General features: G+C 48.4%; 2 protein-coding genes across 3 annotated transcripts; both read right to left on the bottom strand.

Annotated features, from left to right (window-relative positions):
• Positions 1–2,133: 2,133 nt before the first annotated feature.
• On the bottom strand, positions 2,134–8,197 carry LOC125126817 (retinol dehydrogenase 12-like). Its single transcript, XM_047779206.1, has 6 exons — positions 8,007–8,197; positions 7,587–7,826; positions 7,219–7,308; positions 3,827–4,015; positions 2,968–3,074; positions 2,134–2,847 (listed from the first exon to the last, which is right to left on the bottom strand). The coding sequence occupies exons 1-6, from the start codon at positions 8,182–8,184 to the stop codon at positions 2,659–2,661; spliced, it is 993 nt and encodes a 330-aa protein (XP_047635162.1). The 5' UTR covers positions 8,185–8,197; the 3' UTR covers positions 2,134–2,658.
• A 742-nt stretch (positions 8,198–8,939) lies between these two features.
• On the bottom strand, positions 8,940–13,915 carry C5H2orf81 (chromosome 5 C2orf81 homolog). 2 transcript variants are annotated; one of them, XM_047781725.1, is made up of 4 exons: positions 13,778–13,913; positions 10,788–11,018; positions 10,492–10,701; positions 8,940–10,384 (listed from the first exon to the last, which is right to left on the bottom strand). In XM_047781725.1, exons 1-4 carry the CDS (start codon positions 13,793–13,795, stop codon positions 9,011–9,013), a joined length of 1,833 nt encoding a protein of 610 aa, XP_047637681.1. In that variant the 5' UTR covers positions 13,796–13,913; the 3' UTR covers positions 8,940–9,010. The 2 variants fall into 2 exon arrangements, with proteins under 2 accessions (XP_047637681.1, XP_047637680.1); XM_047781724.1 differs by having other exon boundaries at positions 8,940–10,681; positions 13,778–13,915.
• Positions 13,916–13,922: the final 7 nt, after the last annotated feature.

Below are 13,922 nucleotides of genomic sequence, written 5' to 3'. Positions count from 1 at the left end.
CTCAATCCAAGCCTCCTCTTCGAGCTACACCATAGTTCACTGCAGTTCAGGATCCCTGACCTACTGAGCTAGAGGGAGGCCAGGGAATATATCTTCATGGATACTAGTCGGATTTGTTTCCATTGTGCCATAATGGGAACTCCTGAAGAATATATATATTGATTAAAGATATTGTTAAGTTAAATATGCAGGTTAAAATTTTAAACTAACCACTAAAGAACAGTAATAGATTGTATACTTTCAAAAAAGAGAGGGAGTTTAAAAACAGAAAAAATCACCCCACTAAGATGCTCACAACCAACCTTCCCTCTCCCCTCACGGCTGGACTTGTATCACATTCTGGTGACTGTCCCGGCTTCTCCCAGCTTCTCCCTCATTTTCTCTCACAACCATTTCCCCTAACAAGCTTCTTGTACATTTAATCCTCAATTAATTGCCATTTGCTTCTCATATAATGTCCTTGGACTAACACAAATCCCCAATTCATTTTTTTTTCTATTTTCCTTTTCTTTACTTTTCTTTTCTTTTCTTTTTTCTTTTTTTGGTCTTAGGGCTGCAACTGCGGCATATGGAGGTTCCCAGGCTAGGGGTCCAATCGGAGCTATAGCCGCCTGCCTACACCAGAGCCACAGCAATGCCAAATCTGAGCTGTGTCTGTGACCTACACCACAGTTCCCAGCAGAGCCAGATCCTTCACCCACTGAGCAAGGCCAGGGATCAAACCTGAATCTTCATGGGTATGTATAGTCAGATTTGTTTCCGCTGATGGGAACTCCCTCGATTAATTTTATAAAGTGAGTACATCCATGGCAGAAAAACTAGACAATGGTAACATAAGTAGGGAAAAGTACAATACAGGCTAATCTCATTTATGAACACAGTAAACAGTTCCAAACAAAAACATGGAGTTCCCATCTTGGTGCAGCAGAAACGAATCTGACTAGGAACCATGAGGTCTTATGTTCAATCCCTGGCCTCAATCAGTGGGTTAAGGATCCAACATTGCCGTGAGCTGTGGTGTAGTTCGCAGACGTGGCTTGGATCTGGTGTTGCTGTGGCTGAGGTGTAGGCCAGCAGCTGTAGCTTGACTAGACCCCTAGTCTGGGAACCTTCACATGCCACGGGTGTGGCCTGAAAAGCAAAAAAAAAAAAAAAAAAACGGAGTTCCCTTGTGGCTTAGCGGGTTAAAAATTCGATTTTGTTATTCCTGTGGCTCTTGTTACAACTATGTCACTGGTTTGATCCCTGACCTGGGAACTTCTGCATGCTGTGGGCATAGCCAAAGAAATAAATAAAAAATAAAAACATAAGCATACTCAACTTAGCAATGTATACAAAAGTAACACTCTGACAAAGTTGGTTTAAATGCAAGTTTGGTTTTTAATACTGGAAAACCAATTAAGGCATAGGAAAAGGAATAAAATTTTATTTATAATAGTTGGAAGAAATAAATCTGTTGTTACTCCTAGAAGGAGTGATTTTCTATGTGGAAAAACCAAAGACTCTACAGATAACTTATTAGAATTAGATTACTTAATATAGTTGTTTAATGTATGATTAATATGTGAATTTTAAAATACCATTTGCAATAGCATAAAAAGCAAGGTACCTGGAATGAAATATAGTAAAACCTGTACAAGATCTTTACAGGTAAAATTATTCAAAACTGTTTAAGAGTATTAGAAGATTTAAAAAGATATAAATACAGCTTTTTTTGTGTTTAGAACAGCTCATTCTCATGAAAACATCAATCTTCCCAAATAGATGTAGCGCGATCCCAACAGGATTTGTGTTTGTGAAATTTGAACAGTGATTCCAAAATCGATGTAGATGGGAGTTCTGTAGTGGCTAGGTGGTTAACGAATCCGACTAGGAACCATGAGGTTGCAGGTTCGATCCCTGGCCTCGCTCAGTGGGTTAAGGGTCTGGCGTTGCTATGAACTGTGGTGTAGGTCACAGACACGGCTCGGATCCCATGTTGCTGTGGCTCTGGTGTAGGCCGGTGGCTACAGCTCCGATTCGACCCCTAGCCTGGGAACCTACATATGCTGAGGGAGCGGTTCTAGAAAAAGGCAAAAAAAAAAAAAGAGAGAGAGAGAGAAAAAAAAATTGATGTTGATGAACAAGGGCTTAGAAAAGCGTAAGAAGGCTCTACTCTCAGAACTCACTGGCCTCATTGAATGACGGGCACCCAAGAAGAGCAGTTTGAGTGAAAGACAGAACAGCTACCTGTAGCTGGGAGAAAACACCCTGTGAAGTTGGGGTGCTGTCCTACAAGAATCCAGACAAGACTAGATGGCCCTGTCCCCCAAAACCAGGAACCAAGAGGCACATGTGGAAGTCTCCCCTCTTACCAGTCTCCCTAAGACCCACAGAAAGGAGTTTTACTCCCTGTCACCCTAACATGGGACTCAGTAAGTCTGGTGATCCTAGTGCCTAAGGCGTGAATCCTTCTGTCAGAGAACTGGCAAAAAAGTGGAAGTTGAAACGGTACCCTGGCTAATCTGAGCTCTCATGCCCCTGAACCATGAGGAAGAGGAAGTGATCATTATTCGGGACAAGGAGATTGATCCTTGCAGGTGGCAAATGGAAGGCAAAATCAGAGCAAGGTTCTGGGGTCAGGGGAGGGTGGCAAGTTGGGGCAGGGGTCAAAGACGATCAGTCCATCTTGTCTAGATTTGTCAGTCGGACCGTGGTATTCCAGAGGCTTTGGGCCACATGAGGATCCCGAGCAGCTTTAGGGGGAAGAGTTATCACACAGGAACTGCTAAAATATTTTCCAGAAACACCATCCAACTCCTTTGCCAAGCACAGGTAGAGGACTGGGATCGCGCCTTGTTTGCTATTCTGGAGAGACACGGGGGAGAAGGAGGATAAAGCCAGGCAGGCTCCATCCAGCCTGCTGGGACACTCTGAGCAGTAGCCCTGCCCCCTCTTCCGGGCAGAGCCAGCTCCTCCACTACCCACCTTGAAGAAGATGCTGAGGAGCCAGAAGAGGAAGCGATACAACCAAGGGAAATTCTTCATGATCCCCGTATACACAATACCTGGGCTCACAGAGTTCACGGTCACACCTGAGTGAGTGAGACACAAGTGAAGGGAGATGACGATGGAAGAAAGGGTTAAGTGTGCTTCTGCCAACCAGGTCTGTTGGGTAGAGGTGACTGGGGACTTAGAGGTGGTGGCAGGAAAGTCAGTGTTTCATAACTTATGCTAATGGTGATTTCCAAGGCAGTAAGGAGACAAGATTATTTGAAAGTGTTAGGTGTTGAGTTCCCATCGTGGCGCAGTGGTTAACAAATCTGACAAGGAACCATGTGGTTGCGGGTTCTATCCCTGGCCTTGCTCAGTGGGTTAAGGATCTGGCATTGCCGTGAGCTGCGGTGTAGGTTGCAGACTCGGCTTGGATTCCGCATTGCTGAGGCTCTGGTGTAGGCCGGCGGCTACAGCTCTGCTTAGACCCCTAGCCTGGGAACCTCCATATGCCGTGGGAGCAGCCCTAGGAAAAGCAGAAAGACCCCCCCCCCCAAAAAAAAAGAAAAAGAAAAAAGAAAATGTTAGGTGAACATGAAGTGTTAGCGGGAACATGAAGGATGGTGTTGGAGGAGAGGAAATTGTGGGTGATGAGAAAGAGTTGGAAAAGGTTGAAAAGGAGATGTGAAGATGGGGTTGAGGAAAATACAGGGTGCACAGATGATAAGCAGAGATTAACAGCTGGCTTGGGGAATATTGGGAGTATTTTATGGCCAGAACATGTTGGAATGAGATGTGCAGGACTGGAGGGTGGTGACGGGAGTGGAGGGGTAGGGGTATCAAAGGCAGGTACCTGTCCCTTGAAGTCTCTGGGCAAGCCTCTCAGTGAATAATGCCAAAAGCAGTTTGCTGCAGTCATAGTTCTGGTTGAAGGTCAAAGGTCCACCAGCCCCTATTAGATGTTCCTCATCAATGTACCCATGTGCTTGCCGGAAGGAAGACACATTCACTACTCGGGCTGACCCTGCCCGTTGTAGGGCCCCTGAGTGGAGAGAGGACCACACACCTTCAATCCAAGTCCTGGAGTAAACTCCCATGCCCACTCCCCAGCCTGCTTCTCCATGAGATTCCAGGACAACAGGGCCCATCACAGACTTGCAGGAGATGGTCAGCGGGCCCCCCACGCAGGCACCCAAGAGAGGCGCAGAAAAGCTTAGTGTGAACTGAGGCTTCATTTTCATTAGCTGCTTTCCTAATGCTTTTCCTCTTGTTTTATTTTAGTGGGGGGTTTGGGGCCTAAAATAAAAATGGAGTTTTGCCTTCTTTTACTTCCACTTGCCAACTGGAGCTAATTTAATGGATCCTTGTTTGTATTTTCATCTCACTGATGGCTAAGCAGGAGATGGAGAGGCTTGAAACGCTGTGAAAGCTGTCTTTCACACATTCATTCATTTACTTATTCATTCTGGATGACAGCAGACACCAAGCTAGATGTTAAGGCTGTATGAGTGCTGTTTAGGGGAAAAGATGTACAGAGACACTTGGGAAAGTGTTTTTTGTATTTTTAACTATTAACTATCTTCCCAGAGAGTGAAAGTAGGGAGCTCCTGCTATGGTGCAGTGGGTTAATGATCCAGGTTGTCTCTCCAGGGAGGCGCCAGTTCAATCCCTGGCCATAGCTCTGGCTCGGTTTCCATATGCTGCAGCCTGAGGCCAAAAAAAAAAAAAAAAAAAAAAGAGTGAAAGTAAAATTACTCTCAACAGAACAAGTTAAATCTTTTTTTTTTTTTTTTTTTGGCAGCACTCACGGCCTATGGAAGTTACCAGGCCAGGGATAAGATTCAAGCTCCAGCTTCAACCTACACCACAGCTAATCCTTAACTCACTGTGTCACAGCAGAAACTCCAGTGAAATTTTTTTTTTTTTTAAATGAGCTCCTGGGAGTTCCCGTCATGGCTCAGTGGTTAATGAACCTGACTAGCATCCATGAGGATGCAGGTCAATCCCTGGCCTTGCTCAGTGGGTTAAGGATCCGGCCTTGCTGTGAGCTGTGGTGTGGGTCATAGACACAGCTTGGATCTTGCATTGTTATGGCTCTAGGGTAGGCCGGCAGCTATAGCTCTGATTGGACACCTAGGCTGGGAACCTCCATATGCTGTGGGTGTGGCCCGAAAAAGAGGAAAAGACCAGAGTTCCTGTCATGGCGCAGTGGTTAACGAATCCGACTTGGAACCAAGAGGTTGGATCCTGCATTGCTGTGGCTCTGGCGTAGGCCGGTGGCTACAGCTCCAATTCGACCCCTAGCCTGGAAACCTCCATATGCCTCAGGAGCAGCCCTAGAAAAGGCAAAAAGACAAATAAATAAATAAATAGATAAATAAAATGAAAACACAAAAAGACCAAAATAAATAAATAAATAATAAAAAATTAATAATAAAGGAATATAAAATAATGGCTGTAAAAAGAAATGAGTTCCTGGGGTTCGTGCTGTGTGGCACAGCAGGTTAAGGGCCCTTCCCTGGCTCCAGATGCTGCTGAGGCTGTGGGTTCAATCCATGGTCCAATGCAGTGGATTAAGGATCAAAAATTGCCACAGCTGTGGCATGGGTCATTGTTGTAGTTCAGATTCAATCCCTGGCCTGGATATTTCCATATGTTGCAAGTTCCACCAAGAAAAGGAAAAAAAATGAGTTCCTAACTATACAAAAAAAGTCTGGATTATATAAAGTATGAAAAATAGTGGTTGTCACCTATGAGTTTACTTATTGTTTCCAAATGCTAAAATTATTTTGAGCCCTCCATTTAAATGAAGAATCACAAATGAAAAATTGAGTAGGAAGTATTTGCCAAAACCTGTTGGAAAGAAAAGTATTCTCAAAGGGGATAATGAACCCCAAACTTGCAGACATAGGGACATAAAGACCAAAGGGGTTCACAGCCTAGTAGGAGATTAATCTTCATACAGTAACATCAGTGCGGGAACAGAGGTGTGCACAGGGGTGAAAGGGGCAGCTGGAGCAGACTGAGGTGTCCGGGAGGGAGCCCCAGCATGAATGATATATGTGCTGAGTGTTGGCAGCTGAACAAAAGTTAGGCAGTCTAAAGGGATGGGGAAGGATATTTCAGATGGAGAGAAACCCATGTGCAAACGCACAGTCAGAATTAAACAAAATAAAACAAAACAAAACAGTGTGATGCAAGAGATGCATATCATCTGGCCAGAAATGAGGGCGTGGATTTGGGAAAGGCAAAGGTCAGGCTCTCAGCTTAGTTTATCGTATAAAGGATGGCGTACATTCAATTTTGCACTTGCTTTCTTTGTTTTTTGGACCATACTCTCAGCATGCAGAAGTTCCCAGGCCAGACCAGCCCCTCAGCAGCAACCCAAGCCACCGCAGTGACAACACAGATCCTTAAACTGCCGAGCCACACGGGAACTCCAATTTTGTACTTTGGATTTGTGTTACCTGGCCAAAACATCAATTTTCTTTCTTTCTTTTTGTTTTTGTTTGTTTGTTTGTTTGTTTGGGGTTTTTTTGTTTGTTTGTTTGTGGGGTTTTTTTTTTTTTTTGGCTTCTTTAGGGCCGCACCTACGTGGAAGTTCCCAGGCTATGGGTCGAACAGAAGCTACAGCTGCCGGCCTATGCCACAGCCATAGCAACATGGGATCCAAGCTGCGTCTTCAACCTACACCGCAGTTCACAGCAACTCTGGAGCCTTAACTCACTGAGCAAGGCCAAGGATCGAACCTGCATCCTCATGGTTCCTAGTCGGGTTCGTTAACCACTGAGCCCCAACGGGAACGTCCTCAATTTTCTTTTCAAGAGGCGATTAGACAATCCAGAGAAAATATTAGGGAGAATGTGCCTGCTGCCCATTGCCCCCCTCCCTGAAAAACCCAAACCACCTTAATCCCACTGGCCTAGTGCCACCCTCAAGACGTTTTGATGAGATGACTGACTCTACCGGGCTGCCTAGAACTCAGACCTGGGGGGAGGAGAGGTGGAATGTCGATCTTATATCCTCTCACTGGTTATATCTGGGGCTGAGTGATTCCATTACCAGCCTTCTAATCCTGACTGGTGCCTGGTGGGTTCCCTGCTGTGTCTAGGAAAAGCATCCAAGGTCATCACTCAGCAAGTGTCCAGGTGCCAAGGGAAAAGAGGTGAGACAGTAAGCCTCGAAAACACCGGGGAAATGGAGAAGCGTGGGCAGCACAGAAGGTAAGCACCCATCCTTCCTTACCTTGGAGCAGATTTGTTAGCAGAAAAGGCCCAATGTAGTTGGTGGCAAAGGTGAGATCAAGGCCCTCCGGGGTAAGTGTCCTGGGGAATCCTGGAAGGAAATGAAAATGTAGGTGGTGGGTGATGGAGTGACAACTCTGAGGAAGACAAAATCTGGGGAGAATATATTGGGGTTCAGTGGAAATGCCACAGGAGCATGTATGCTGAAGACGGAGGCAATGATGTTTGAGGCTATAACTTAAGGTAGACTTTTTAGGATAGTGTCTGAATTAGTATTTCCATGGGATGTCCAGGTTAGGCTTGGAGGATACCTGAGCAAGAAAGGAGGCTCCAGAAATGTGTTGAGGGGAAGCAAATCAAGGCACATACCAGAGACACCAGCATTGTTAACCAGTAGATGTATCTCAGGAGACTCCCGCAGAAGCCACTGAACAAAGGTCCGGATGGAGGCCATAGAGCTCAGGTCCACCCCACCAAGCAGGAGGCGGTTGCTCCTGGTGGCTGCTTGTATCTCAGTCAGGGCTCCCTGTCCACGCTCATGGCTACGGCAGGCCAGGATCACACGTGCTCCGCGACGAGCCAGCTCCTGGGACACAACCTTCCCAATGCCTGTGGGAAGGCAGCTTCAGAGAAGGCTAGTCTGGGGAGTCACTAGAGGACAGTGGAGCAAGGGGGGGTGGGGGGGACAAAGTTTCTGATAGTGGGTGCTGGTCCTCCTCCTGCCCTCCCTGTTGAGGCTGTTGGAGGCTAGGGTCCTTAGGGAGGTGTCAGGGTTGGAAGAGCACTCACCACTATTGGCCCCAGTCACCACCGCTGTCTTCCCAGTCAGATCTGTGGAGCAGCCTTGGAGGTCCCAAAGATGGATCTTATACCAGATCTGCACACCTAGTCTAAGCAGAGGGACCAGAATGAGGAGGACAAAGCCAAGACCCCAGACAGGGCGGCTGAGCAGAGACCACAGAGACATGGCAGAGAATGCTGGCCTGCCACTGGAAGTGCTGCCCACAGGGAGAGTGGGAAAACTAATAAGGACTAACCAAAAGGTTGTTGTAGAGTACTAGGCACAAAATTTAAGGAGGCACGCATACTTGGATGTGTTCAAGCACCCCGTTTGAAAGTGAAAGTGAATTCCTCCTTAAATTGTTTTCCCTAGCTACCAGATTGCCTCACTCCAATGCTGGTTCAAGTCAAAGATCAGGAGAGTCAGGGCTTCCCAGAATAGGTTCAAATTTGCCTCCCAGTGAAACTTGGATTTGCACTTTAAGGTGAATTGACAGAGCTCCAGAGACTGGAAATCAAATTCAGGTCTTTTTTCTTTTTTTTTTTTTTCCACCATCCATGGCATGTAGAAGTTCCCGGGCCAGGGGTGGAATGTGAGCCACAGCAGCAACCTGAGCTGCTACAGGGACAAGGAATCCTTAACCCGCTACACCACCAGGAATCTCCCAAATTCCTCGTGTCCTGAATCACTTCCTCCCCCCTAGTGGAAGGACAATCTCTAAGTTCTCTAAACTGAGGCAGACTCATCTTGTAACCCTTATATGTGCTCCTTGGTGGAGAGGGGGATGATTCTCTAGAATGCCTCAGCCTCTCTCTGGCCCTAAAGCAGAGTCTCCTAAGCATGGTCATGCAATTACCCCTGGAGCCAATGTTCTATATCCCTGACCTCTCCAGTTCAGTGAGAACACACACTTGGAAGAAACTGACAGAGACACAGGCCAATTCCTAAGACAACTCAGGTGTTTATTTCCGGCAAGTAGACAGAAGGAGGTTGGAGTCCCACCGCTTGAGGTTCAGGGCTCATAATGGAGCAGGTGGTTGAAGGGGAGTGACCACATTTTGGGCGTTGAGTTGTTCACGATCTGTGCCACAGTCACCTGTGGTTCTGGGGCACCTGTGTGGATGGGAGGAGAGGTGCTGCCTTTTTTGTCCTCCTGTTGAGGTTCAGCAGAGCTGAGCAACTCCTGGGTGGTTGGGTTCCACATGCTCACACCAGGAGCCAACTTTAAGGCTTCAGGCAGCAACATCGGCTTCCACATCACCTGGGATGTGGCCTCAAGAACTTGGGGCGCGGGATGAGGCCACTTGTGAGGATCCTGGCTCTCCCGGTACCCAGGGTCCAGGCCCTGCGGAGGTATGCGGGTGCGGCCGGCCCACAGCTCGCCCAGCAATTCGGCCTCCCCTTCCCAGCCGCTGGGCCACTTGGCACCTGGCCATAGTTTGGGACTAGGACTGTGGGCCACATCTGGGAGCACCGAGTGCGTGATGGGAAAGCGGAGCCTGGAACTGGGGAAGGGCAGCTTTGAACCAAAGCCTGGCGATGGTAGGCCTGAGCTTAAAGTGGGGAATTGGAGTCTGCGGCCAGGGGCCAAGGCTTGGAAAGGAACGCCAGGCGGGAGAGGGTAGAATACTGATGGGGAGACGCGGACGTCGGGACCGGGGGCTTGCGGGCCGGCCGGGGCCTCGGTCTTCCGGCTCTGCAGGCGCCCGCGGTAGGCTTTCTGGGGGCGCATCTCGGAGTTTGGGACCAGAACCTCCGCCAGGGGGCGCACCCAGCGGCGAGGCAGCCGCGCGGGGTCCAGGCGCTCCATCTCCGCCCTAGGGCCAATTCTGCCGCGAAGTGAGCTGGTCCGCGCATCGGGGCGCCAGGGCTGCTGTGGCTGGAACCCAGAGGAGGAGCTGAGCGTGCTGAGACCACCAGCAGAAGTTCCAGACACCGAACCGCTCGAGGAGATGAGGGGCACCTCCTCCTTCTTGAGCTCCATCCTGTCTCCAGCCGCCTGAGCCTGGGGCGTGCAATAGTAGAGGTCCTCGAGAGAGAACGGGGAGCTGAAGGGCTGTGCCTTCTCGACCGAGCCCTTGGGGCTGGCAACCGGGGTCGGCTCCAGAGAAAGGTGAGGACTGCCTGCGACCGCCATCTCCATCGATAGTTGGCTGCTCACGTTCAAGCATCCGACCGAGGAGAGGTGGCCCCTCGCCTGGCCGTCCAGTTCCAGTTCCTCTAAAGGACCTCGAGGCCCTGTCTCCTTAAGCAGCTCCAGGGTGGATGAGGGACCTGGGACGACCCTCTGCTCTGGAGGACAGCGGTCCCAAGGTTCCATCGGTTCCTGAGAGCCTGTATCCATCCACGATCTTCCTGAAGGGATCTGATCCACGCTCCCTCGGTCCTGGGGAAATGCACCAGGGTGGTGGTGAGAAGTTGAGTAGTGAGACGTCGCAAAGGGGAGAGAGGCACTAAGGTGAGTGGCGGGAGGTAGCTGGGGGCTGGGCTTACTTCGCCTGGGAAGGTCGCGAAGGTGGGCGCGTGCAGCACGGGCACGGATCCCTGAGCCCAGGCGTCCGTCGTGCAAGCGGAAGGTTCTTCGTCCTCTCCCCACGTAGGGTCCTCTGCAACTGCAGTTTCTCCCTCGTCCCGGGCCAGGAAGCGCCACTCGGTGATCTGCAGCATGGCCTCCCGTGCCTGACTGATGGTGAATGGAATGCACTGAGGAGGCGAAAGAGGGTCTCAGGCCAGCAGGAAGGGGTCAGGGAGAGGGGAGATGGGTCTGAAGGATCAGGATCCAGGCCCACCTGCTGGGTCAGGTAGACTTTGAAGGCGGAGTCCATGACTCGGGCCAGAAGATCAGCCAAGATGTCCCCCACCACTTCCTCGCCCTCTTCAAGAACCGAGAGCGCCATCCACTCGGCCTCAGTAAGCCGCCCAGGCACGATGTCCACCTGCGGCACCGGAACTGTTGGCGGCCGGACCTTTTCCGCCTTGGATCGAGTCATCCCGCGGTCTCGTGCCTGCCTCTCCTGCCTCTGTGGGGAAAAAAAAAAAAAAACAAAACAAAAAAACAAAACAAAACAAAACAGGATAATCAGGGCTGGAAACCAAGGCGGAGAGATGCTTTTATGCGCTAGGAGGAAGCTTGCTAGAGTTATCTAGTAGGAAGGAAGAGCCTTTTGAAAGGGACAATTTCCCCAGGATCACAGAACAAGGAAGTAGTGGAGTCATACTTCAGATACAGGTTTCTCTGACTCCAGAGCTTGACTTTATCCTGCTTCCTAAACAAACAAACAAACAAAAACATTTGCAACAAATTTTTGAAAGGACAGATATTCCCAAATATGTTAAAACTTCACATGAAAGTTTTTAAAATCATAAGACTGAAGTTCCCTTCTGGCATTGTTGCCCCAGCTGTGGCACAGGGTTGATCCCTGGCCTGACAACTTCCACCTGCCGAGAGTGCAGCCAAATAATAATAATAATACCTCTGGAGTTCCCATTGTGGCTCAGCGGGTTTAGAACCCAACTAGTATCCATGAGGATGCAGGTTCAATCCCTGGCCTCAGCCTGGGAACTTCCATGCTGTTCATGTGGCCCTAAGAAGACAGTAATAATAATAATAATATCTCCAAGGATAATAAGCAAAGGACATAATATTTCACAAAAGCAGAACTATTGATGACTAATAAACATTTGAAGATGTCCAACTTTTAGGATCCAGCATTGCCGCAGCTGTGGCATGGGTTGCAGCTGCAGCTCAGATTTGATCCCTGCCCTGGAAAGAAGAGATGTCCAACTTTTAAAAATATCAATTTCAGTTTTATAAATATACCCAAAGGCATATTCTGAAATGAAAATAAAAATACATTATGTAGTTTCTGTCGTGGTGCAGTGGAAACAAATCTGACTAGGAATCATGAGGTTGCGGGTTCGATCCCTGGCCTCGCTCAGTGAGTTAAGGATCCAATGAAGCCGTGAGCTGTGGTGTAGGTCACAGATGCAGCTCGGAATCCGCGTGGCTGTGGCTGTGGCTGTGGCGAAGGCCAGCAGCTGTAGCTCCAACTCAACCCCTAGCCTGGGAACATCCATATGTCTCAGGTGCAGCCCTGAAAAGAAAAAAAGAAATGAAAAAAAGAAAAAATGTATGTATTCTCTAAAATATTCCGTGATATTATTTATAATAGCAGAATATTGAAAACATAGGTCTAACAAGAACAAGAGATGGCTAATTGTGTACTACCTATATGATGGAATATTATGCAATGATTAAAGGCAATCTTTAGGAAGAATTTACAATACCATGGGAAAAATACTTTTTTTTGCCACTCCCGAAGCATATGGAGGTTCCCAGGCCACGGATCTAATCCAAGCCAAAGCTGAGACCTACGCCACAGCTGCAGCAACGTGGGATCCTTAACACTGCCTCACAGGGGGATCTCCTGGGAAAAAGTAATGTTAAATGAAATAAAGAAACAAAATTACGTATCAAGTATGAAATGTAAACTAATATGTTGAAGAAAAGCACAAAAATTACAGTAGATATATTTCTTTCCTCTATACACGTCTCCATTTTATAAATTTTCTACAATGATTGTTTCCTTTTATAACCAAGAAAAATCCACTGAAAAAGAAAAAAACTAGTCCTAAAATATCCATTTTAGGGACATGGGAATTTACTAGCAAATTCTTTGGAGCCTCCTCACTTTCCCACAACAGTCTCCCTGAACCTGATTGCTTCCAAAATTTTCTTCCCAACATTTTGCCTCCCCACCCCCAACCTATTGTCTCATGCATGGTGTTCCCCAACTCTAGTGTTTCCTAAACCTCACACTGAACTCAAAATCCCTCAAGCCCCATTTTTCCTCTCTGTTAGTAGAACAGCCCTGTTGGCAAGCCCAGGTAATGGTTCACAGCCCAGTCCAGGCTTGGCCAGAGCAGAGCAGGTAGGGCTGGGAGAGGGGTGTCAGTTCCTTAGAGTTCCCCTTCCAGCCTCTCATGTGACACCTGTGATAGTGACTGTGCCTAGAAGTAGCCTGATCAGGAGGATTGGAGATATTGTTGCACAAATGCTCTTCAAGTCTGTTTTATTTTAAAATTTCTTGGCTTTGGAGTTCCCACCATGGTGCAGCAGAGACGAATCCAACTAGGAACCATGAGGTTTCAGGTTCAATCCCTGGCCTCGCTCAATGGGTTAAGGATCCAGCGTTGCCCCTGAGCTATAGCGTAGGTGGCAGACACGACTCAGATCTGGCCTTGCCCGTGGCTGTGATGTAGGCCGCCGGCTACAGCTCCGATTGGACCCCTAGCCTGGGAACATCCATATGCCGCTGGTTCGGCCCTAAAAGGACAAAAAGACAAAAAAAAAAAAAAGAAAGAAAGAAAAATTATTGTTTAATCCATTGCATCCTCCTGAAATTCTCGAAATATCACTTATCTAGCAACACCTCTCCCGCATGCCTGGCCAATTCTGTTTATCTATTCAAATGAGTACCTCAATGTAAGAGACTTGTTATTACATGCATTAGCTGTTTCCAGGGTCATTTCTTGTTCCTGGGCTCTGTACCCCCATATAACCCCCTTCCCTCAGCTTACGAGTGTGACAATGCTTCTGAGTGCGTGCGGTACAGATGTAGGATTTCTGCTCTAATGCACCGACATGGCTTCCTTAGTCATCTTGAACTCCTGCCTACTAGGCGGGCGCCAGATGGCACAGAGCTGTCCCAAGGTTCAGGACACCGATCTTAACGGTCTGTCCCCGCTCTGGAGCACCCTCAGCTGAGCTGAAGCTCACCGAGCCTTCATGCGCCATCACCGCAGCGGTAGCTCCAACCCCAGCGCTCCGGCGGGCTTTCCTGCCCAGCTGCGGCCTAACGGTCGCCTGGGCAACCGCGCGCTGGGGCGCTCGCCCCGCCCACAGTTGCCCCGGCAGCCGCACC

This window comes from Phacochoerus africanus, chromosome 5, assembly GCF_016906955.1.
Source record: "Phacochoerus africanus isolate WHEZ1 chromosome 5, ROS_Pafr_v1, whole genome shotgun sequence".
Taxonomy (NCBI): domain Eukaryota; kingdom Metazoa; phylum Chordata; class Mammalia; order Artiodactyla; family Suidae; genus Phacochoerus; species Phacochoerus africanus.
The sequence above is the reverse complement of the archived record's forward strand: the minus strand, read 5'-3'. Positions and strand labels throughout refer to the sequence as shown.